Source organism: Lissotriton vulgaris, chromosome 7, assembly GCF_964263255.1.
Source record: "Lissotriton vulgaris chromosome 7, aLisVul1.2, whole genome shotgun sequence".
Classification (NCBI taxonomy): Eukaryota; Metazoa; Chordata; class Amphibia; order Caudata; family Salamandridae; genus Lissotriton; species Lissotriton vulgaris.
Window position 1 is genome coordinate 1,028,691,941 of NC_141695.1, and position 25,828 is coordinate 1,028,717,768.

Genomic DNA, 25,828 nt, shown 5'->3' on the forward strand with positions numbered 1-25,828 from the left:
TTTTTAATTTTTATTTATTTAATGCATTTTTATAAAGAGCCGACTTTACCCAAAGGTGTCAGAGCACTGCACAATAGAACCAGTTACGTTACATGAGAGAACTGTTACAGGAAAGGAACAAACAAAGGTAGCAGGCCACAGAATCAAAACGCAGGCAAAAGAAACATTATCAACCACAGAATGTACAAACAAAAATATGAATATATATCACAAATTTACAATGACTAAATAACTTCCTGGCGAAAAATAGCAGGCCATAGAATCAAAACAACACAGGCAAAAAGAACACAAAATCAAATACAGCAAGCACAGAATGTACAAACAAAAATATAAATACATATGACAAATTTACAACGACTAAAGAACGTCCTGGCTGGGTCTGAGAAGGAAGGAATTAGTTCTGAAAATGTCTTTGGAATAGAAGAGATTTGAGGTCCGCTTTGAAGATCTGGATGGAGGTGATGGCACGGAGCAAAGTAGGAAGCGAGTTTCAGATTCTCACCGCATTACCCGAGAACGATTGTGCCATCAATTTTTCCCTTTTGAAGGAGGGGGGCTCAAGCAGGAACTTTTCCGCAATCCGAGAAGGTCTTGAGCCTCCAGACAATTTCAGTTTATTCGCCAGATAGCAAGGGGAGGAAGAGTGCAAAGCTTTGTGGGTGATGCATGCCGTTTTGTAGATCGCTCTAGCCTTGATGGCAAGCTATCGGAGAGAAGATAGGATAGGAGTGATGTGGTTACTTCATTGGGATCCTGAAATGAAGCGAGCTGCTGAATGGAGGACGGATTTAAGGGGGGTGGGGGTGAGATTTGGGAAGGCCAGTAAGAAGAGAATTACAACATTCCAGTCAAGAGAGAACTAGCAATTGGACCAAGGTTTTTAGGTCAGGGGGGTAACCTGTCCTGTTTTGAGGACAACTGGGAGGAATCCTTGACTGAGAAAGAGATTGAATAGCCTGGTCCAGTAGGAGAGAGGAACAATAGTTACTTACCTGTAATCTGTGGTTCTCCAGTATTGGTATCTTTCATAGATACACATGTCTGAATCATTTCCCCGTTGTGTGAGTGGGAGTCCCACGGTACATAAACAAGCACTGGCGTTGCCAATAGGTTTCGCATTTGGAAAGTTGGAGCTATTGGTTTTGTAAATGACATTTTATATTTATATATCGTTATTGGCATTGTGCTTGTTTCTTACTCTATTTCCAGGACACTTTGTGCCCTGCAGTACACTTTTCAGCGCTCTATACGTTTTCAGTCCTATCAAAAAGATTAATCCGGGGTGTACAGAGGAAGTGTTATTGAACCTGTATGTGTGGTAAGGTAAGCTTAGGGTGTACTGGGTAAAGTAGACAGTGTGTGTGGAATGAGGCAGGCTGTGTGTGGAAGGGGGTGAGGCAGGCAGAAGGTGTTTGTGTGTGGGGGTGGGGAGGGTGTAGGGGTGAGGTGATGCGCATGCCGTCACATAGGCAAAAGTATGTGGTGTGGAGAGGAATTTTCTCGAATTCACCAGTGCTTCCCCTGAAGTCAATGGCGTGCGTTTATTTGCGTCCTCACTCTACAACTCTTTTCACGACTGGCCCCTACGTTTTCCGGTTCTTTGATGGTTACAAGTGTGAGTCCTTCCTTCGCCTGGATTAGAAGTGGCGCAAGGGGGCTACACTCTGCCTAGTTTGCCTTTTGCCGTATCTTATCTGACCCCAGGTTGCGTTTATCATTTGAACTCGCATTTAATGGCTTGTACGGGACGATGTGCGGTATTATCCACTTACAGACAGGACTTAATGGTTGAAGAAAGTAAACACCCGGAAAGCAACAACGAGCAAGGGTGAGGAATAGAGAGAGGTGCATTGGGAGAAAGAAGTCACAAGAAACAGGAAAAGAAAAAAAGAAAGAAGGAACGAAAGACAAGAAGTGGCAAAGACAAGCTGCGGCCGGGGGAGAGCTCCTGGCAAATGGCCAGAGGGAAGCCGGATGGGGGCGGGAGAGCCTGGTGGGAGGGCGGGAATGCGAGAGAAGTGTGGCAGGCGGATTAGGGAGATGCGCGTGCTTGTGTGGTCACGTGACCCGCTTTTGTGGTCACGTGACTCACATGCACTGTGAAGAAACCGCAGTGGTTTGACGAGTCAATCGAGCCCTTGAATTTTCGCCTATTACATTCGCAAGCGAATGATAATAGGCGAAACCTAAAAAGCAATAATATGCCTATAGAAAAACCAAAACCTTGGTAATAAACCAGGAAGTAAAGTAGCCCTAAGCTACAGTGTACAAAACTTCCACACTCATGACTATCCTAGTCATTTTGTTAGTTTAAACTGCAGCCAATCAGGCGACCGCACCCACCAGAATGTTCTCCTCAGAGACTCAGGCTCTCAGATTTTCTCGCACAGGAGTGGAACCCAGTAATTGCCTGAGGAAGCATCTGAGGGGAGGTGGGCGGGTGCATGTGAATCTATGAAAGACACCAATACTGGAGAACCACAGATTACAGGTAACTATTGTTCTTCTCTAGTATTGGGGTGTCTTTCATAGATTCACATGCCTGAATCAGAGTAGATAGCAGTACAAGAAAATACAACATGCTCGTAAGACGCCTACAGTATACAGCAGATATGCATGCAAGGTAATAACCAATAACATGTTGAGCGTCTAAACAAGAGCATAGCGGAGGAGGGAGAACAGAGGCTCACCTTATTTGAAAAGATTACGAAGAACTGCTCTTCCCACCGAAGCATCTGCATCACTTGCTGAGTCCAGACAGTAGTGTCTTGTCAAAGTGTGCCTGCTGGACCACGTTGCAGCCCTGCAGTTTTGCAGAAGAGGCACACCAGCGAATAGAGCGGTGGAAGAGGAAACCGCCCTTGTAGAATGCGCTCTTGGTAAGGACTGCAATGGTCTTCCTGCCTGTTGATGACAGAGTTCAATTGCTGAAGAGACCCATCTGGCTATAGTCTGCTTGGATACAGCGTAGCCTTGGCGCAGTCTTCCATAGGCCACAAACAGTTGGCCCGTCTTGCGAACAGTTGCCGTTCTTTGAAGATCGAACCTGAGACATCTCCTGATGTCTAAAGAGTGTAAAGCTCTTTCAGCCGGTGATTGTGGATTTGGAAAACATTTGAGGATCACAGGCTCATTTAGGTGAAAATCCGATGGAACCTTGGGCATGTACCTAGGATTGGTACATAGCACCACAAAATCTGAGGTAAATTGTAAGAAAGGCGGTTTTGAAGTGAATCCTTGAATGTTACTGACCCTTCTAGCTGATATTAAAGCGAATAGCAAAGAGACCTTATAAGTAAGAAACTTGAGATCAATCTTATGGATAGGTTCAAAGGGGTGACGCATGAGTTGGGCTAGTACCACATTCAAATGCCAAGAAGGAGGTGGTCGTCGAATCGGAGGAAACATACGAAATAGACCTTTAAAAAATTGCTGGATTATTCTTGAAGAAAACAGAGTTTGACCCGTCCTGACGGAATCTGGAAATGGCTGCCAGAAATACTTTTAGGGTTGAATGGGCCAAACCCGATCTAGCCAAATGCAGAAAGAAAGGCAAAATTTATTTTGGTCTAGCATGAATGGGATGCAGATCAACAGCTTGACACCAGGCACAGAAACGCTTCCATTTGAGTTTGTAGGTCATAATCGTTGATGGCGCTCTAGCATTAGCGAGAACTTCTTGACAATCTTGAGGAATGTCTAAGTGAGCAAATTCATTGTGTTGAGGAGCCAAGCTGATAATTTCAAAGAAACTGGGTCCGGATGGTACACTTGGCCCTCTTGAATTGTCAGGAGATCCGGTATTCGAGGCAGCTGTATTGGCCTGCACTCCGAGAGGAGGAGAAGCTCAGTGAACCAATATTGTCGGGGCCACCTTGGAGCAATCAGGATTAGACGACATGGTTGTCTCCTCATCTTCCTGATGACCTTGGGGATAAGCGTATGCAAATATCAGACACCAGTTCATCGAAAGGGCATCCCCGCACGAGTTCCTGTGGGGAATCCAGCTTGCAAAGTGTGGCCATTTCCGGTTCTGATTCGTCGCAAACAAATCCAGGTCGGGTGACCCCACTCTTGGAATATTTGATCCAGGGTTGGTTGATGTAGCTCCCATTCGTGATTGCATGCAGCAGTCCTGCTGAGGGAGTCCGCTAGCACATTGGCAACCCCTGGGACATGAACCGCCGACAGATTGATGTTGTGATCCAGGGCCCAATTCAAAATCTCTTGTGCTTGATGGGATAATCGGGCGGACCTTCTGCCTCCCTGTTTGTTCAGGTAATGCACACTGGTTGTGTTGTCTGTTCGAATTAGAACCGCAGAACCCTCTAAAATAGCTTGAAACGATTTCAGGGCGACAAAAATGGCTTGCAACTCTAGGAGGTTTATGTGCCACTTTCTGCTGTATGTTCCATTTGCCACTGATCCTACTACCTGTACCCACTGAAGACCGAGTTCCTCTTGCAAGGGCCTCATCCTTAGGCGGCAGTTGGGGATGAGAGCAATACAGGACAAGATCATCCCTAGGAAAGACTTGAACTAGCGAACAGAAACGCACTTTGTTAGTAATGTAGAAGCCATCTTGTGAATCTTTAACTGCCTTTCTCTTAAAATGAAAACTTGGACGAGCTTTGTGTCCAGCGTCGCTCCCAAGAAAGACTTTCTCTGGGATGGAGTCAGATGAGACTTTCCGAAATTCACCGAGAAACCCAGGCTCTGAAGTAGTGACAGACATCTTTGAAAGTGAGTTCTTGCTGTGACTAAATAACTGGCCTTGATAAGGCAGTCGTCCAAATATGGATACATTTGAATTCCTTTCAATCGCAGGTGGGCTGCCACCGGAGCTAACATCTTTGTAAGAACTCTGGGGGCTGAACATAGTCCAAAGGGAAGAACTTTGAACTGAAAGTCCCTGCCAGTCACTCTGAACCGTAAGAACTTCCGGTGTCTGGGAAAAATGGGCACATGGAAGTATGCGTCCTGAAGGTTGAGTGTTGCCATGTGATCTCCTTCTGAAAGGAACTGGAGGATTTCTTAAAGCGTTAACATCCTGAAGGATAATTTTTTGAGGTATTTGTTGAGGGCACGCAGGTAGAGGATGGGGCCCCATTCCCCCCGACTTCTTGCGAATCAGGAAAAATCTTGAATAAAATACTTTTCCTCTTTGATGTTGAGGTACCTTTTTGATTGCTCCTTTCCGAATCATGGAATATATTTGGGAGAACAGCTCCTTGAGATGAGCTGGTGGTGGTCCTTTTGAGGGAGAATTTGGAGGGGCTTTGACGAATTCTAGAATGTGACCCCTGGATATCACTTCCAGGACCCATCTGTCCGTAGTAATGTTGGACCAATGTGAGTAGTATAGGGATATTCTTCCTCCAATTTGCTTTAGGTTGGGTAAAAGTGGTGGCAGGATGTATTTCTCACTTGCTCTTGTTGTTGTCTCTTCCCCGATATGGGGTTTTTCCTCTTGACTGGGAGTAATTGTTTCTTTTTTGACCATACGTTTGTTGTCGGTATGGTTGGTACCTTTGGTTACCCTGCGAGTTGTTGTAGGAAGTCTGTTGCGAATAACCTCCTGTTAGAGAAATTGACTCTTCCTCTTGCTCCATGAAAGGAAGACTTACGAAATTTAAGAGTTCCCAGTGACCGTGCAATCTTCGTGTCTTTCTTTATGGCTCGTAAAGCCTCATCCACATGTTGCCCAAAAAGGAACTCTCCATCATAGGCCATGTCCATGATCTTAGACTGGACCTCCAGGCGAAAGGATGTAGATTTTAGCCATCCCTATCTTCTCAGAACAGCTGCACCCGCCAGCTGTCTGAAACCTGTGGCTGCCACGTCCACTGCAGCATCAATAATTTCAGATGAAACACATTCTCCCTCTTGTAAAATCTTTCTGGCTTCAGATCTATCAAGCTCTGAAAGCTTTTCAATGTAAGGCGATATGTCCGACTACATCTGCCTGTCATATCTCCCAAGTATTGCAAGGGAGTTTGCGGCATGGACAGTAGTTGCCGCAATAGTTGCGACCTTCTTTCCTATTGAGTCGAGGTGTCTTCCCTCTATCCGGGGGAGCAGTGACCTGCGTAGATGGATTTTTGGCTCTCCTCTGAGCCGCCTGGGTAACCACTGAATCCGTTTTAGCCTGGCCAATAAGGCATGCCGGTGACGTTTTAGGCGCCTTATACTTTTTATCTACCCGAGGTAGAACTGCAGGTAGAGTGTGGCGTAGCCATTACCTTCAGACCCTCTTTCCAGATAAAATCAATTATTGGGATGGACCCGACTTGTTTTTGCAATAAATCTAAGATGGTCAGGTTCCTGGCCAATAGCCATTTCCAGATGGTCTGGGGCTCCAGAGAACGCTCGAGATCTCGAGCCCCACTGCTTGTTGAGATAGAACATTTTTGTAATGTTGCTCGTCTGGACAAGCAGGGAACTGGTGTGAAAGGACGGCGGGAAGGCTTTTAGCGCCAAATGAACTGCTCGAAGTTCCAGGAAGTTGATGTGGAAGTGGCCTCTGTCCGGGACCATGTGCCTTGTATCTGAAGGTGGTCAGAATGTGCACACCAGGCGTGGAGAGATGCATCTGACCCTATGGTTTGCATCGGTATCTCCTTGTGGAAGGGAATCTCCAGGAGGAGATTGAGGGCAGACCGCCACCATTGGATGGACTGGAGGGCCTGCTGCGACAGCTGAATCCTGTCCTCCCAATCCTTCTAGTTTCTGGTCCCACTGATCCTCCAGACATTCTTGCAGGGGTCTCATATGGAGGCGTGCATTTGGAGTGAGGAAGATACAGGCGGCCATGGAGCCCAGGAGAGAAGATACCTTCCTCACCGTCTGGGAGGGAATGGTCATGAGAGCCTGAGCCTTCCGATTGATCGATAAGTGTCTCTCCGCCGAAGGACACAGGTTTGCTGTATGAGTATCGATGGTGGCTCCCGGGTACTGTAGGCATTGGACAGGTGTCATGACAGACTTTGTGAGGTGTATGTAGAGCCCCAAACGAAGGAGATTGGAAGTCCGATTGAAATGCAGTTGCACTTCCTGAGACATAACTGCCTTGATCATCCAATCGTCTAGATATGGGTAGATGAACACCTTGTTCTTCCTTAGATGTGCAGCAACTACGGCCATGCATTTGGAAAATGTCCAGGGCGCTGACTTCAGGCCGAAAGAAGCACCGAGTATTAATAATGGTTGTAGCCTATGGTGAATACCAGGAACTAGCGAGGTTTCCTCGCTATAGGCACGTAAATATATGAGTCTTGCAGATCTATTGCACATAACCAGTCTCCCTGATTAAGTTGAGGGTAGATTGGACAACATCCGAAACTGTGTGCCTGTCGTAAGTCGAGCATGGGTCTGAACTCGTTCTGTTCTTGTCTTTCGGACTAGAAAATATAGAGAATACAGCCCTGTTCCTCTCAGTGTAAGAGGAACCGGTTCTATCGCCCTTTTCTGTAAGAGGATGTTGGCCTCCCTCTAACTCGTGTAGACATGGGCAGTCACCAACCCCACTTCCAAAAGAAAATCAACAGTAGACCTCGCAAGCGGGCAGCGCATGCGCTGTGTCGCTAGGAGAGACATAAAAAGGAGTTTAGAGAAGGGGAGTTTTCTATGTGGAAACTCAGTAAAATTGCTAAATTTAAAAGTTAACTGGCTACCTTTTTTCACTTCAAGATGAAGTAATGGCCAGTGTAGCCTAGCTAGTTAGGCTGCATTATTGTCTCTTTATCTCTTAAGTGTCTATGTAAGGCCTTCCTGAAGAAAGGCAGAAGATGCCAACTTAAGAGGATATACTCCGGGGTCTATGCACATGGGCGGGACTATTCACACGATTATGGCTATACACGGAAATCCCCTACAAGAAAACTGAAAGTACTCTTGGCCCACTGTGAAGGGCAGGTAACATCTGTTTGCAGGCAGGACTGGGGATGTGGAACTAGGCTTCCTGCAAGTCCAACACTACCTTCCAGTCTCCCAAGTCCACAGCAGATGGGGCTTGCATGAGCATCTTGAATTCCTTTTTTTTCAGGAAGAGGTTAAGAAGGCACAAGTCTAAACTAAGATGATAGCCTCCGTTCTTCTTGGGCACCAGAAAGTAGAGAGAATAGCAACCATAACCTACTTCTGATGCGGGCCCCTCTCTATAGTTCCCTTTACCAAGAGAGGCAACATTCCTGACAGAGCAAGGACAGGTGTTCATCCATCAGCTGGTCTTTAGTGGATGGCAGGGGAGGAGGGGGTGATCACAAAGGGGAGGGAGTAGAGCCTTTCAACAAGCTGCAAAACCCAACGGTCATATGTTATTGGCTGAATGTCGGACGGTTGGGAGGTCAAACTAAAGGGGTTTGGAGGCTGCGGCTGCTGGAGGAGGGGCGGTGGAAGAGTGGTGAAGAGCCAGGCTTCTGGCTACCTGTCCCATATGAACTGCGTCCTTGGCTACGAAAAGATTGCAAAACCTGCCAGTCTGGGAGTATAGAGACGCAGTTGGAAACCCCTTTTGTGGCTACACAAGAGGCAGAAGATGGATTGGGGTTAACGAGGGCCAGTGAAAGGCCCAAGGACCTGGCCATAGCCCTATTATCCTTAAAGTGCTCCAGTGCTGATTCTGCCTTTCAGTGAACAGACTGGAGCCATCAAAAGACATGTCCAGCGAAACTTGGCTCCCAAAAAGACTGATTCTCAACCAGGCGTGGACTTTAAGGGCCACCGATTATGAAATTGTTTGTCCAGCCCACACCTTATGGTGAACTTGGGTGCGACTCTCCAATCCGCAATAGTGGCGGTTGCCCGTACCAGCTGCAGCAGTCTGAAAAAGAGTTCTGAGAACAGCCTGTCCTACAGCGGGTTGCTGTTTGGAGTGTACATCTACGCAGTAGTGTTTGGTAAATGTATGTATGGTGGACCATGTGGCTGCTCTACATATGTCCTAGAGGAATGTTACCTAGGAAAGCCATGGATGCCCCTAGCTTGCGTGTGGAATGCACTCTTGGGGGAACTGTTAAGGTGCGCTTAGCCTTATGATAACAGATGTATATGCACTTAACAATCCACCTGGCTATACCGGATTTGGAAATGGGGTTGCCTTTGTGTTGTGGAGAGAAGGCAACAAACAGTTGTTTAGTCTTTCTAAAGACTTTTGTCCTGTTGATGTAATACAGGAGAGCTCTTTTAACATCTAAGGTGTGCAGTGCTCGGTCTGCCACAGAATCAGGGTTTGGAAAGAAAACTGGCAGTTCTATGGTTTCATTAATGTGGAACTGCGACACCACTTTAGGCATGAGTTTAGGGTTGGTACGTAGCACTACCCTATTCGCATGAATTTGTAGGAAAGGCTCTTGAATTGTTAGGGCTTGAAGCTCACTAACTCTTCTCAGCGATGTGATGGCTATCGAAGAAGCCAATTTCCATGTAAGAAACTGTATCTCACAAGAATGAAGAGGTTCAAAGGGTGGCCCCATGAGCTTGGTGAGAACTATGTTCAGATTCCAGACAGGTGAAGGAGGGTGTCTGGGAGGTATCACTCTTGAGTCCTTCCAAAAAGGCCTTAATGGCAGGCACTCTGAAAAGGGAAACATGCTGCCTGTTTTGAAGATAAGCTGCTTTGGTGGCTAAATGTATCCTTATTGAACTATACGCCACATTGCATCGATATAGATGCAACAAATAACATATGATGTTTTGCGTGGACGCATCCAGCGGATTAATGTCATTATTGGAACAGTAGATGACAAATCGCTTCCATTTGGCTGCATAGCACGCCCTAGTCGTAGGCCGCCTTGCCTCTTTGATGATGTTCATACAGTCAGTGGGCAAGTTGAGGTAGCCAAACTCTATGACCTTGGGAGCCATATTGCAAGGCTCAACTGTTGCGGATCTGGGTGCTGAATGTCTCCACGGCTCCGAGTGAGGAGACTGGGCATGAGGCGCAGCTGTTGTTGAGGCACCACTGAAAGTTCCAGGTACGTGGTGTACCAGGCACTACACAAATGGGAGTCTAGAGGGAAACAGAACTAGGACGCCCTCCACTCTGAAAGCTAATAAACAACAACAGTCCTAGTTCTCATGGCAATATTCATTTGTTGGACTGTAAACATCCATGGTCGAAATTCGTTATCCACGGGATCCCTTTAATCTAAAGAAAATCCTAAGATGTTCCAATCTATTGCCTCTTTAAAATAACAACCTCTCTGATTCATACAGACAGGACAGCACAAACAAAAAATGTGTGAAAAAGCGAGATGGCACCTCACGGGCGCACCACCAATGGGACCCCTGGTTGGTACTCACCAGGATGGCCCTGTTCTCATCATCGGTGCCATCAAGCTAAAACCAAAAAACGTGTCTCGAGGGTTGAGAGGACGCCGACCGCTACTCTGCCACCGTAACTTGCTCGAAACGGGGAGTAAGGACCATGCTCACCTATGGGAGCTGGATTCCGATTTTAACATAACTACATCACTGGTATGAGAGGCAAATCTGCATTCAGGCACCCAAACTTCAGTGTCTCTTGCAGTGGCATTTAAAATATATTGCCCTGAAGAAATTGCCTGATAGAAACCAAGGCAATGAAACATGTCGGCTGTAAGTAGAGAGTGAATCGATAGGTAGTATTTACTCTCTTCTTTTTTAATATATGTGTGTTCACTGTTTTGCAACAGAGAAGGGAATAAGAATAAAGTTTATGGCCCCAGTTGCTCAGTGACTTATATGTTAAATGTTACATGTCGTTAGTTTTGTCACATATAAGTTGTGTCCACTGCACCATCCACTGTCTTTTTACTTTTGAGGTTCGAGACACGTTTTTTGGTTTTAGCTTGATGGCACCGATGATGAGAACAGGGCCATCCTGGTGAGTACCAACCAGGGGTCCCATTGGTGGTGCGCCCGTGAGGTGCCATCTCGCTTTTTCACACATTTTTTGTTTGTGCTGTCCTGTCTGTATGAATCAGAGAGGTTGTTATTTTAAAGAGGCAATAGATTGGAACATCTTAGGATTTTCTTTAGATTAAAGGGATCCCGTGGATAACGAATTTCGACCATGGATGTTTACAGTCCAACAAATGAATATTGCCATGAGAACTAGGACTGTTGTTGTTTATTAACGTGGTGTACCAGGCCTAAGGCACGTTGGAGCAACCAGGATGAGCGTCATGGAGAGCTGCCGCAGTTTGCGCGGTATGAGCGGTTCTGGTGGAAAAGCGTAGGCAAATCTGCCCGACCAGTTCATCCATATCACATTGCCCTGAGACTGCGGGTGTGGGAACCTGGCGGCGAAGGTTTGACACTTTGCGTTTTCTTTTGTGGCAAATAGGTCTATCTCTGGATGACCCCACTGCTGGAAATATGGTTGGAGCACCGTGCATCTGATGGCTGTGCCTGCTGAGCAGGTCCGCCATCTGGTTGTCCTTGCCTGGGAGATGTTCTGCCATGAGGAAGATGTTCCTCTGGATAGCCCACTTCCACATGCTCTGGGCTAGATGAGATAGTTGCGGAGAGTGTGTGCCTCCCTGCTTCTGGATGTAATACATGGCAGTCATGTTGTCTGTCCGGATCAACACAACTTTGTTGCACAGGTGCAAATTGAATGCCTTTATCGCCATGAAGATTGCCATCAGCTCCAACATATTGATATGCATCTTTTGCTGCTGCGTCGTCCATAGTCCTTGCACGGTATAATGGAGGACATGCGCTTCCCAGCCCTGGAGAGATGCGTCCGTCGTCAGCACTATTTGTGGGATAGGCTCTTGGAACGGTCGTAACCTGCAAAGGTTTTGTGTGTTCCACCAATGCAGAGAGTTGTATGCACGACCGGTCACCAACACTAGGTCCTTCAGATGCCCATGAGCCTGGTTCCACTGTCGTGCTAAGCACTCTTGGAGTGGACGCTGTGTAGCCTCGCGTGCGGGACTATGAAGATGCAGGAGGCCATCATACCGAACAGCTGCATGAATACCTGCGCTGGGAGCGAGTGTTGGGGCCTTAATTTCCGAATTAGCAGCTGCATGCTGTAGCCGTCAGTGTTTTTTGTTGCACCTAGGTATTGTTGTACATGAGCGGGCTGAAGGTGCGACTTTGGGTAATTCAGCGAAAATCGTAGACTGTGTAGGAGGTGAATTGTGCGTGACATGTGGCTGGCACACTGCTGGGCTGACTTTGCTTGGACAAGCCAGTCGTCCAGGTAGGGATAGACATGGATGTACTGTCTCCGAAGGTGTGCAGCCACAGTTGCTAAGCACTTGGTGAACACCCTGGGGGCAGTGGTGACCCATAAAAGCAGGACCTTGAATTGGTAGTGCTGATTGTCGATGGTGAACCTAAGATATTTCCTGTGACTTGGGTGAATGGGAATGTGGAAATATGCATCTTAGGTCTAGGGTTGCTAGGAAGTCTCCCTGACTGAGCAATGGAAGGACCTGCTGTAAGGTTAACATATGAAAATGTTCTGACAGAATGTACTGGTTCAGGGGTCTGAGGTCTAGAATGGGCCGCAGGGAACCATCCTTTTTTGGGATTAAGAAGTAGAGAGAGTACACCCCTGTACCTTGCTCTTCTAAAGGCACGAGTTCTATTGCCCCTTTTTGCAGCATGGAGAGTACTTCTTGCTGTAATAAGTGCATGTGCTCTGCGGACATAGGACGGTGCCTTGGGGGTATGTTGGGGGGAGTGGAGATTAGTTCCAGACAATAGCCGTATTGGATAAGTTGTCTCACCCACCTGTCTGTGGTAATGCCATTCCAGACTGGCAGGAACTGCTGGAGTTTTCCCCCGATCGCTGTTAAATGGTCTGGGGGCAGTGACAAGGCGTCACTGTTTGTTGGGGGCGGAGGATCTGGCATTGTTATTTCCACGTCCTCTGCCTTTGGTGCTGTTCCCACGATATCCACCCCTGTTATAGGTGGTTTGCGTGCTTCCCTTATTGTATTGGGCTTGCTGTAAAGCTTGACCTCTAGAGGCTCCTCTGTTACCGGAGCGACGAAAGGAACTGCCCCTAAACTGCTGTGACTGCAGAGCCCCAATGGATTTTGCCGTCTGTGTCTTAATCTTTTCAAGGGTCGTGTCTACATCAGGACCAAAAAGAAAGTCGGGGTTAACTGGCTGATTGAGCAAAGTTGTTTGGATCTCCGGTTTAAAACCAGAGATGCGGAGCCAGGCATGACGTCTCAGCATTACACTAGTGTTAATGGCTCTAGCTGCCGTGTCTGCTGCATCGTGTGCACACTTGATGGATGCATTTGAAATTAACTTTCCTTCCTGTATGAGCATTTCTGCTCCCTCTTTGTAAGCATCAGGAAGGTGTTAATTCAGCTGTTCTAATGTGTCGTAGTGAGCCCTATCATATCTGGCTAATAGGGCCTGTGTATTTGAGATCCTCCAAATATTAGCTGCCTGAGCTGCCACTCGTTTGCCCGAAGCCTCCAAGATTTTGGATTCTTTGTCTGGAGGAGGAGCATCACCACTAGTTTGCGAGTTCGCTCTTTTGCGAGCATTAGCCACTACTAGGGAGTCCAATGGGAGCTGGCCCTTGATGTAGGTAGGGTTCACAGGCGCAGGCCTATATTTTCTTTCAATCCTTGGGTTTACAACCCTTGCGGTCTCCTTGAAAATGTCAATAGCATGTTTGAGGAGACATTTTAGCATAGGCAATGTCTTTGCTGATCTTTCCGAGGAGGAGAAAGTATCGAATAGGAAGTCTTCCTCCACTGGCTCAGCATGCATTTCAACGTCATGGTTAATGGCCGCCCTTTCTATTAAGGCGTTAAACGCCGGAATGTGTCTTCAGTAGGCGAGGTTTTGACGTTGGAAGACTGAGTGTCGGGCGCAGCGTGTGGATCATCAGGGTCAACAGTGTCAGCCCAGTGTTGTGCTTCACCTTGATCAGCGTCAGCATGATAAATAAATCCCATATGACTGTAATCATCTCCCACATCCTCGTCGCTGCGTGTGGGAGAATCGGCAATGTGCTGTGTATAGGACTCAACATGTTCAAAAAGAACTGGTGAGGTGGCCGAATCCTTTTTCCTCGAGAGGGATTTTGTATGACTAAGGGATGTTCTGGAGCGATTTTCCGTTTGTGAACGGTGAGTCTGCCAGATTCGGAGTCGGTGAAGAGCTTCGACTGATTGTCATACGAGGGTGCTTGGAACATTACCCCCTGTGGAATGGACTGAGACTTGGAAGGTCCAGATACCTTCTTGGAGGTGTTGGCGCTACTTTGTGGCTCGACCGTTTTGGGTCGAGCGGTCGGTGGCAGTCTGTATTTAATTGGTGGAGGAGGCCCTGGAGACGGACCGACTTTTAGAGATCGACGTAGGCTTCGATCCGAGTTGCTTCGGTGGATCACCAACCTGCTTGCAGCCGTGCGTCGACTCGAGCTCCTGGTGCGCAGCAGGTACGGCATTGGGCTTCGACGCGATATGCTCTTTCGCTCGGGTTTGGTCTTCGACTCGAGAGCTTTGCTTAATAGAGGCTTAGAGGCTGCAATGGTCGGTTCGACAGTCTTCTTGGCCTGCAGGCCTTTGGTTGTGTCGCCGATGTCGTTAGAGTGACGTGCTTGACCGTCGAGACTGGCTTCGGCGCCCCGCTCTTCGGGCCGGCGCCCCCTTGTGACCCCGAAGGGTCGACGACACTCTTAGACTTGACTGGAGCCGAGGAGTCCGAGGGCGCCGATCAGACGACTGTCTTCAACAGTTTCGGTTTTGGCTCTGTTGGTTTCTGTTTCGATTTTGATGGATCGACCGATGGCTCCTTTGAAGTATTCTTAGCCGGGCCTTGACGCGGGGCTATAGAATGTGGAGTAAGATCTCGGCTAAGGCCTTCCGGCGATGCCTCGACCTGAGCCTCAGAGAGCACAGTGTCAATATTAGGCCCCGCGACTGCGGGTGGGCCTTGCTCCTCACTCGAGTCATAGACGGCTCCGATGGCCTTTGCGTCGTCTCCTACCTCGACGACGTCTTCATGGACGTAGTCTTCTTCTTCGTCCACATCGAAGTTAAGTCTTCTTCTTCGTCCACATCGAAGTTAGAGTTGTGCTCCGACGCTGGGTCCGACCGCAGGTCAGGATCTTCTTCATAGACGCTTTCATCGTCATCGGCCTCGAAGATGTTCTCCGGGTCTGGCGCCGTTTTCTGCGCTGACTGTCTCGCTGCGCGTCGAACTCGAAGCGTCTTCTTCGACCGGAACTTGGAACAGGCCATACAGCTGGCCTCATCGTGGTCTGGGGATAAACATTTATTGCACACGGGGTGCACATCAATGTGAGGGTTTTTCGAGTTGCAGACGGGGCATCTCTTGAACAGGCTCCGTTCCATCGTCGTCGTAGTTGGGGCCTTTGGTGTCGAGAAGGCAAACGGCCTTTGACGTCCTGTTCGAAGAACTGGATGAAGTATAGGCACCGAACGAGACAATACCGGCGTCCCGAAGGCCTTTTGGCCTTGCGCAGAGTATTATACTGATTCCGAACTTGAGGAAAGAAAGTACATCCGAACCAAATGGCGGAAAGAAACAATCTGAAGGTGGAGAGGATGCCCATGCGCACTGTAGTCCAGGGGAGGAGCCACCTATCTTGTGATACTTCGAAGACTCTTCCAGGACAACAATGTGCAATCATCCGGACCCAACACTATGCGGCGATCTATGCACAGATATGAATTCAGCAGCCCACATGCCTCGAACCAGGCAGTTTCTAAACTGACTGAATGCTGCTACAAAATCTTCACTATCAAACTAGATAAGATAATTCAATCCCTAGGTAATGTGTGGGTAGTACCTTTCTGTCAATGGTTAGGCTTCAAGTGTGCAGCCAGAATTTGGAATAATAAACAACCAGTCTTGAGGCAATTCTGGCTGCTATGAGCTAGAATCAACCAACCTACAAAATTGTGGGTAAGAGGTGTAGACCCAAGTTCAGCCCGTTTTCAGGACCTCTAGCCACTTGGGCTAGTTACTCTCCAACTGGTATAATGAGGAGATCCACTTGAATGGTTTTTCTCTTATGTATTGTATACATTGGAGTTTTATTAAAAGGTGCAGTTTTTCAAAATTCTGCACCTTGTACACTGCCACAAAAGCTAGTTTTCCTCCAAATGAGTCAGGTTCTATAAGTTTTGGTGAGGTCTCCTAAAATAATGAGGTTCTAGAAGCGAATCCCCTTTCAGTAACGGATAGAGGCCCCACTAGCTAAAACAGTTGTCCTTCATTGGCTCGTTCACTTTCATTCAAAATCTTCTGGCTTTGGTGGGGCCTCATTCGTCAGAGATCTGAACTCTCTCATATCAGACTCAAGAGTGGGGGTGACATTAGGCACAGAGCAAATTGCACTAATTTGTAACACCGCTGCCCACTCTGCCGCCCCATCAGTCTGAATCAAGGCAGCCTGGGGCTTCCCGATCTAGAATATTAGCTAGCAGTACAGCTGCAATACACTGCTCCTGGTCTGCCTAAAGACAGATCCAGGAAGGTTTCCTGTTAACCGTCAGTGACTGGCCTGCTCCATGGCACATGGTGGTGCTCCAATGCATTAATCCATGCTCTTCCATGTCCCACTGGTTACCTCCACTACATTCTTGGGGTACATGGCCATGCACAGGGTCATAAATGTTGGCCCATACTTGTCAAATGCCGCAATGTGTATTAATGAGGTTGGGAAAAAATGCTAAGCCATTTTATATAAAGTGCCCTAGAGGCACAACTGGTGTGTGAGGCTGTGTTCTACCCCTCAAGGGCATTTTTGAGTTACATAAGTGGCCACAGATGCTCGTGTGTCCATTTCTGATCTATGAATTGGCCGGTGTACATTTACCACCTACACGAATCCAAGAAGGCATACCCTTATTTGTATGGTGGTTTGGCCCCACGTAAATGAGAAACATTTGCACCAGTGCTAGATTAGATGTGGGCACAGATACCATCAGGCGGCACGCTGACATCATGCCAGATAGGTAGCATAATTAGTGAGCCTCTCGAGGGTGTCCCTTAACAGGCAGCCATGGGGGTCCCCAAATGCCCAGGCACCTTAGTGAAAAGCTGATCAGCTGCGTCAAACAGCGGTCCGCCTTTCACTAAAGTGTTGCTCCCAGTGCAGGCGCAAGTTTGTTCCTGCACTGGCAAAGCATGAGTGGAATAGGCTGAGCTGTCTTGGTCTATGTCTGGCTCACCCAGTTGAAGTGCACTATAGCTATGCATCCTATTTGCAATACAGCCGCTAGTGTTGCAAACTGAATGACAGCAGAGTTTCTGCTCGGGTTAACTTATAATACAGGGTAGGCTCTGCACTTTCTGTAAGGGAATTGTATCAGATACCAAAATGGTAATAGAGACCCTGAAAGTAAAAAGGTACTTCACACACAGAAATGATCAGCCTGTGGCTTTAAGGATATAGCTCTGCATTCACATGCTACATTATCGGAGGATGAGCCATGAATAAGTACTTCTGAATAGAGGTAGCAAATTCAAACCTTCTATAGTAATGGACATCACATACTGCAGGACAGAAGAGTTGGGCAGTAAGTAAATTGGAATTGTAGCTTTACAAAGAAGCCAGATCAACGTACTGTTTGCATAATCGCTTGTGCGATTCACTTCATATTAGACTGATAGGGCAGTTCTTCCCAAGCAGCCGAATACACTGGAGAGGTAACTTAATCCTGTCAAAAAAGGAGGGAGAGATAGAAACAAGGGTACTGAAGCTGAAGTAGTGACCTTGCTAGAATGATGGTTAAGTGCTACATTGAAGGGGGAGGGGATGGGATGAGGAGGGGTTTGAAAATGCAGTGTACAGAAAGAGCGGTGGACCAAAATTAGAGGGAGGTGACGGTAAGCTAAGGTGCCTTGGATCAGTCTAGCTGTTGGGCGAGTATTGTTACAGTGTTTTCTTCAAAATCAATATAGGAGTAAAGTTGAGGGCTCAGTGATGTAAAGTTGAGGGCTCAGTGATGTAAAGTTGAGGGCTCAATTTTGTACCGCACGTTGTGCTCTCAACTTTGAATTTCAGTGAACTGGCTTGGAGTTGATTAGGCTGCCAGACAGAAGTCCACCCTCCCCATAGTGGTTCAGAGGACTTTGGCCAAACTTGATACTGGAGACAGACAACTCTGCTACATCAATGGTGCTGCAACCAGAGCTTTGGTACTAGGGATGATGCAGGCAAATTTACCACAGGTACAGCATTATGCCCCTGGCGTATGTTGTGTCGCGTGGCCTGTAGGGCACAAAAGAGGGAGTTAGGTCCTTGGTGGAGCTGAGGGAGGGCTGGACCGTTTTATACAATGTGTCAACAAGAAAGTGCCCCCTTCTCACCTTATTTCCAATCTATCCTTTAAACCGACTGAATAAACGCATTCATTAAATTCAGTCCAGTATATTTATTTATACCTTTTACTTATTTGTTTTAAAAATTTTTTTTATTTCAATTGACAAAAAGGAATACACATATCAAAATGTGATATTTAGCTCTTGGTAAGTATGCATACTTACCAAGAGCTAAATATCACATTTTATGCCTACTTTTGATTAACTGAAATGGACGTTGTTGCTCTTGTTTTCAAATCTTTCTCGGTTTAGTAATGAGATTTTAATAACTGATTCATTGAACTGCAAAAAAACAAAATGATGAATTGTTATATGTGTTTCTGGATGTATTTACGTATTTGAGTCGTTTGTGAATATAATTTGTTTTATACCTTTTCAATTCACAATGTATTTTGCTACATAAGAATGTAATCACTTTTTGATATGTGTATTCCTTTTAGTCAATTGAAATAACATTTTTCTACAAAACAAATAAGTAAAAGGTATAAATAAATATACTGGACTGAATTTAATGAATGCGTTTATTCAGTGGGTTTAAAGGATAGATTGTAAATAAGGTGAGAAGGGGGCACTTTCTTGTTGACACAGCGTGGCCTGTGGGGGCATAAAACCTGCTTGGTCCGGGAGATGCTCATCCCTCAGCGTCCTCCACTTTCAGGGCAAGACCTTTGGTGAACATTTCTAGAGAAGTAACTTTCCGTTGGAATGTGGTTACTGCATATCCAACTCCCGAGATCCTGGTCTCTGTCTGTGATGCAGTCAATGGTGTTGCGCAGGTCTTTGTGCAGGAAAGACACCTCCGTACCCACCGCTCCTACCTGGACCTCCAGTGCCAGCCTGGATTGGGTAATGGCCTGTAGAAGGGCTGCGTCATCGGGTGAGCCGGGTGCGACATCAGCACTCTCAGTGGGGGCAGTGCAGTGGCTGCGTATCTGTCAAAGGTGCTTTGTTTAAGGCTTGTCTTTAGACATGTTGCGTAGGTTGCGTTCCAAGGGACTGTGATCTGGCTCCAATGCGCTTCCCAGACCCATAACACTGTTGTCCCACCCGGACTGCTTTGCCAGATACCAACGCGCTAGGTAGAGGGGGCAAGGCCACAGGAATCGCCAACTAGGCCTGGTCTGCCATAAATCTCGGGCCCGTCTCCAGCCACTTCATCCAGCGCGTGATGTGGTCTACCCTGATGTTGCCAGATGGCCTCTCTAATCAATGGATGTACCGGCGAATGATCCTCTGCTCCCCAGGCTCACCAACTAGGTATAGCTGCTCACGTGTCTGAAATAAAGTTTCCCCATGCAGTCCAAGCTATACCCCACATCCGGTCTGGCAGGTCTGCAGGTTGGGGGTGGAAATACTGCCTGGCACCCAGAGGGGGCTCAGACCTGTGGTCTGCCCCGGGCTGTATCACAAGTGAAGGAGGGAGGCCGAGGTAGGGCCCCCTACCCAGCCGCAGGCCGCACCAGGCACTAGTCAGACTCCCTCAGCGAGCACGCCCCCCCCCCCCCCCAAATGGGCGCCTCACCTCACAACTGCTGCATGATCTACAGAGTCTTCTGACCGACTCCCGAGGTCTACAATCCTCGATCTGGAGAGCACCACTGCAACTAACATTGCGTGTCTGGCACACCAGGCTTCAACACCTCGCTGGCCGCAGCCCGCTCCTGGTAGCGCCGACGTCGGCTGGCAAAATTCAGCCCCACAGGTATTCCGCAGTTCTAGACGCCGACCTCGGCGCAGCAATCTCACTGGCGGGTAGGGGAGACCTCCAGATGTGTCTAGTGCCGCCTCTGCATTGTATGCCACGCTCCCGAAGCAATGGGCTGCCCGCCAGCCTCGAGGGAGGGAGCAGGGGTCCATCCAGTGATGACCGGCAGCACCAAAAACCGCCCAGAGTCACTCCGGTGCCTGCTGGAACAAGGGGTTATGCATGGGCTGCCTGTAGGAGTCACTTCCATGCAGGATTGAAGCAGGATTATGGCGGGCCCGCAGAGCTCATTCAGCAAGCGTCCGCCATGTTAACAACAGTGGTGTTCTAATCATATCTAAGGTACCAACAATAAAGGTAAAATTCACTGGGTTTACTGCAATATATTTTTATCCTCAGATTGGATCCCTGCGATTACCGAACTCCCAGCAATGGTTGAGTCTGCCATGGTGGTATCTACCTATCATGGTCTAGAATATCTCTATTGATGAAGCATGCCACCATTAGTGTGCTTAAGGTGATATCTCCAAAATCTATTTCAGATTTAGGTAAAACTCTATCCCAACAGCAAGAGTGAACTGGCCACCTGTTGCGTGTTTATTTATAGGTGAGGAGGATATGACCAGGCCTGAATTCCTCTCTATGTACACATTTAAGGTACCTTTAGAACATCTAGCCTTTCCTCTACCAAAAATTCACTGGGCACTCATAGCGCAATTACACATCTTTAAGTATAGCCACTCTGCATGGATAAGTAATTTTTCTAATTTATGTCATGATTTGTTGTCAGTGATTCATCACTACAAATCACCAAGAATTGTAGTTAACTTTTGATAACCAGACAGTTATTAGAGTTCAGGTTATTTCAAGACTGGGGAATAGCCGTGCAGGTTTTGATTTCCTCTTTTTGAATGAGTGTCCACACACTTGGTCAATAGCAAACATTTTACAGGGTCAATAAACTTAGGGTGCAGTTCAATGGGATAACAATTTTGGTAAATACATAGACCATTTAAGGATCTTACTGGGGTTGGACATTAGATGCATTAGGGGGTCTGTACTCATAAGACATCCCCATCAATATGTTTAGAAGCCCCTATTTTGAAGAGAGTTCCATTTCAAAACTGCCTTTAGTGTTAGTGGGCAACCCTAAAGAGGATATTCAATATCGTAACAGCTACATTGCAAAAACGATTCCAGACAAGCCAGCTGGCAACATTAAAAAATGTACTCATACATGGGCAGTGTGAAACTGCAAAAGCTCCAAGATTCCCCGAGACTCATTGAAAGCAGATTTGAAAACGATAAGAGTAGAAATAAACTGCCCTACGCCAGACTATGGAGAAAGCATCTCTGCAGCTCTGTAAACAAGTCAATGCTCATCAGAGATTTGTTTTGCTCTTGCTTCCATAACTATTTAGCTGCAAAATATCTTTTGGGGCATGGCTACAGGCAGTTCCTTGAGGCGCCATCCACATCGGATTTCAGTAGGATGAGCTTTGTGCTGGTCTTTCAGTGATAAGGAGCAGCTCCTATCTCCTGCAGGAAGGTTTCACTCCTCACCTATCATGGCACAGAAGCAAGGTGTTCCAAGGATTACGGTTTGGTCCAAGCTTGAGGAAGAACAGCATCCCGCAGAGGTTATGTAACTAAAAGTGTCTGCTCAAAACTGGTGTGAATTTCTCCGTTATGTCCAATCAATGTACAAGTTAACTGCTCAGGGAGCCCATCTTTTTCCAGACTTGGGAGGCAATGGAAAGAAGACTGAGGATTTTCAGTTCAGCTTTTTTTCCCTACTTTTCATGCATTCTCCACTTAGGAAGAAATTAAAACATTAATTTAAAAGTGTGTTTTGAGATCTTAACAGGTGGATTGTAAAGTTCTGAATCGGAGGTATACGTCATACTAGGATTTAGGGCTTATTTGCTTCTGCTCAGATCGTATTCAACACATACTTCAAAATGTGAAAGAATAAAATGGATTTGACAGTTATTTTCAAATGATCTATTATACAGACATAGTTGGATAAACAAACTTTAGTGTGTATGTACATAATACTCACTTTTCCCTATCTGTTTTGTAGATTCGTGCAATCTCAGGCACTAAAGGATCATCTGGATTAGGATCACACAACAGAGAACAAATGGACAAAAGTACTAGGGAGAAAAAGAAAACGGTAAGCTTGCAATTGCACATTTCAGTTTTCAAACTAGTTCTTCCATCAACCCCAGAAAGAGTCCAGAATAACATTTTCTTCAATGTCTCAAGTCTTCACTCAGAATTGGCCTGGACTTTTGCAGAACCCCAATTAGATATATATATTTTGAGACAAGGGAGCCCAAAAAAAGTCGAATAGGGACCTTGGGAGTAAATTATTCTAAACAAACAGTGGTCCTCAGAGAAGGAAATATAAGCAATCAATAAATAGACTCAATTGTTGCTATATTAAGTGGACATGTCCAGCCGGACAGAGGTCAATTCTTTACTTGTTAGGCAACGTAAAAGACTAAAGTAACAAAACAGTGAAACTCCATTAAAAAGTGGGGGTAACCATAGTAAGCAGATACTACTCTCCTACAGGTGGTATAACTCTTGAGTCCTTCCATGAAAGTTTTGCTCACTGGCACTCTGAAAAGCGATAAATGTTGCCTTTTATGTAGATAAGGATAAGTTACTTACCTGTAATCCTAGTTCTCTTGCAGGGGTATCATCATCAAAGTCATAAGCACTGAATATTCTCGCCCGTGTGCGGAAGTAATAAAAAAAAAATATATGGAAACCATATATGTACAGCTCTACATATATATACTAAAAACAGAAAATGCTACTTACCAGTATGAATCTGTTCTTGGCATGTAGAGCTGCAGAGTTACACACTGTGCATAGATGGCCACCTAGTGTTGGGATAGGGTATAAGTACCTTCAAGGGATTTTGTTATTCTATATTTCTAACAGAATTACAAACCATACTTGGCGGCCCTATACACATGAGACCGATAGTGCAAAGCAACAGTCAGCAAATGTTCAATCAATATACATTAGTCACTTCAAGTGATCCAATATAGAAGAGAGGAGAAGGTGTGTATGAAAAAATATAGTATTTAATACTCAAAGATCGATCTGAGACAAGGGTACAGAATGAATAACAATGTTATAGGAAGAATATTTCAGATGTAGCAATCAAACAAAGCCTCTCTATAACAATTGTATGCGTTTATCTGCCTGTTCACAGTTGATTTGTTGATTAAGCAGACAAAGCGTATATGTCGACGTTTCGGTCTCTAATCTTCAGGTGATTAAACCATCCTCAGAACATGTAAGTCATATCTTGAAAACCCTAAAAAACAGAGTTAAAATTAAAAAACAATCTCATTCCTCTACACTGGGATAGAAAGTAATATACACATATCACACCAAACCTCTCTATAGCATAACACAGTAATTACATGTCTAACTCAATTCAAATGTACATTTAAGACTTCAAAAAATCACAAATCAAATTTACATTAAGGCTTCAATTGACCACTGTACAATCTGACATGATTTCCAAGACCTGTACATACAATCGCATATTTACATCACATACATCCTGACCATCATTTTTGGAAGGCCCTATTTTAATACTCACATATCTGAACATTGTTTTCAAAAGGAGTGTCTACTCATCTTGTGGACACTAGTAAATTGTATACCACAGCATAATCAGTTTTCTCTTACTAAATTGATGACCCACTGGAATTAATTTAGCTGATGTTAATTAGGATAGCGTGCATCTCAAGGGCAGTTATTGGTCTTCCATTTAATGTAATTTTGAACTACACACTATATGTATAACCAATGACCGTCATCCTGACAATTTTTGCAAAAGGCCAGGTAACACAAACGAGCCTATACCATGTACTAGTCTATATACACCCAGACTAGTACATGGTATAGGCTCATTTGTGTTACCTGGCCTTTTGCAAAAATTGTCAGGATGACGGTCATTGATTATACTTATAGTGTGTAGTTCAAAATTACATTAAATGGAAGATCAATAACTGTGCCCTTGAGATGCACGCTATCCTAATTAACATCAGCTAAATTAATTCCAGTGGGTCATCAATTTAGTAAGAGAAAACTGATTATGCTGTGGTATACAATTTACTAGTGTCCACAAGATGAGTAGACACTCCTTTTGAAAACAATGTTCAGATATGCGAGTATTAAAATAGGGCCTTCCAAAAAATGATGGTCAGGATGTATATACTTAGTATGTGATGTAAATATGTGATTGTATGTACAGGTCTTTGAAATCATGTCAGATTGTACAGTGGTCAATTGAAGCTTTAATGTAAATTTGATTTAAGTGATATAAATGTACATTTGAATTGAGTTAGACATGTAATTACTGTGTTATACTATAGAGAGGTTTGGTGTGATATGTATATATATTACTTTCGGTCCCAGTGTAGCGGAATGAGATTGTTTTTTAATTAACTTTTTTTTTAGGGTTTTCAAGATATGACTTTTAAAATTGTCAAACAGGGAAACCCCCCTCTATTAGGAAACCTGGCCTGCCCTTATGTCCCCAGCCGTGAGCTACGCTCCTCCAACCATCTTCTTCTGAAAGTACCCAGAACAAAGCTCTGTCGTACTGGAGGCCGCTCCTTCAAGGTTCTTGGTCCCAAACTATGGAACGATCTTCCTCTCCACATTCGCTCCATAGAATGCCTCTCTGTCTTCCGGAAAGCTATCAAGACCCTCCTTTTCCCTACCCCCTAGTGTATTCTCAAGCCCCCCCCTCTCCCCTGTCTGGTAGGGTGTGTGTTTTTTCTCCAGCGCCGGGACGCCCCATTGCTGGGGTAGCTGTTGCGCTTTACCAAACCCAGAATAGAATAGAATGTTCTGAGGTTGGTTTCATCAACTGAAGATTAGAGACCGAAACGTCGACATATACGCTTTGTCTGCTTAATCAACAAATCAACTGTGAACACGCAGATAAGCGCATACAATTGTTATAGAGAGGCTTTGTTTGATTGCTACATCTAAAATATTCTTCCTATAACATTGTTATTTATTCTGTACCCTTGTCTCAGATCGATCTTGGAGTATTAAATACTATATTTTTTCATACACACCTTCTCCTCTCTTCTATATTGGATCACTTGAAGTGACTTATGTATATTGATTGAACATTTGCTGACTGTTGCTTTGCACTATCGGTCTCATGTGTATAGGGCCGCCAAGTATTGTTTGTAATTCTGTTAGAAATATTTAATAACAAAATCCCTTGAAGGTACTTATACCCTATCATATCTTTTGCTCAAACCCTCAAGGGTATATTGGGTTGCTCACTCTTTGGTTACCACCTAGTGTTGGGCCTGTATGTTTGTAGTTTGTTTTGTTGTAGAAAAGTCTTTGGAAGTCAAGGGATAGGTGACTCGTCCTTTGGATGATACTGCGCATGGTCATCGGCTCCATCCCCAGATTGTTTTTCGCCATTAGGGAAGTGATGGAGCTGTACAAAAAGGTAGTGATGTCCATGTGATTTATATCTAATTAAGATAATACTGGAACAGATACAGGTAGCCGGGGAGGCGGGTGGTAGTGTGCAACTCTGCAGCTCTACATGCCAATAACAGATGCATACTGGTAAGTAGCATTTTCCGTTTGAGGCATATGAGCCGCAGATTGCACACTGTGCATAGATTGTATAGCAGTACCCACACCTAGCGGCGACCACCAGTATCCGTTGCAGTAGTTTGAAACAGTTTTTAGTAAAGCCTGGCCCACAGTGGCTTGTTGTTTAGTTTGTACATC

The 25,828-nt window shown here is 45.7% G+C and overlaps 1 protein-coding gene across 1 annotated transcript in view; it reads right to left on the reverse strand.

The window, feature by feature from the left end:
- UBE2D2 (ubiquitin conjugating enzyme E2 D2) overlaps positions 1–25,828 on the reverse strand; it is a 274,893-nt gene that overhangs the window by 11,396 nt on the left and 237,669 nt on the right. Inside the window, exon 6 of the mRNA XM_086931459.1 lies at positions 22,089–22,182. Within this exon, the coding sequence (XP_086787585.1) occupies positions 22,089–22,182 (94 nt within the window). The remainder of the gene's footprint in view (positions 1–22,088; positions 22,183–25,828) is intronic.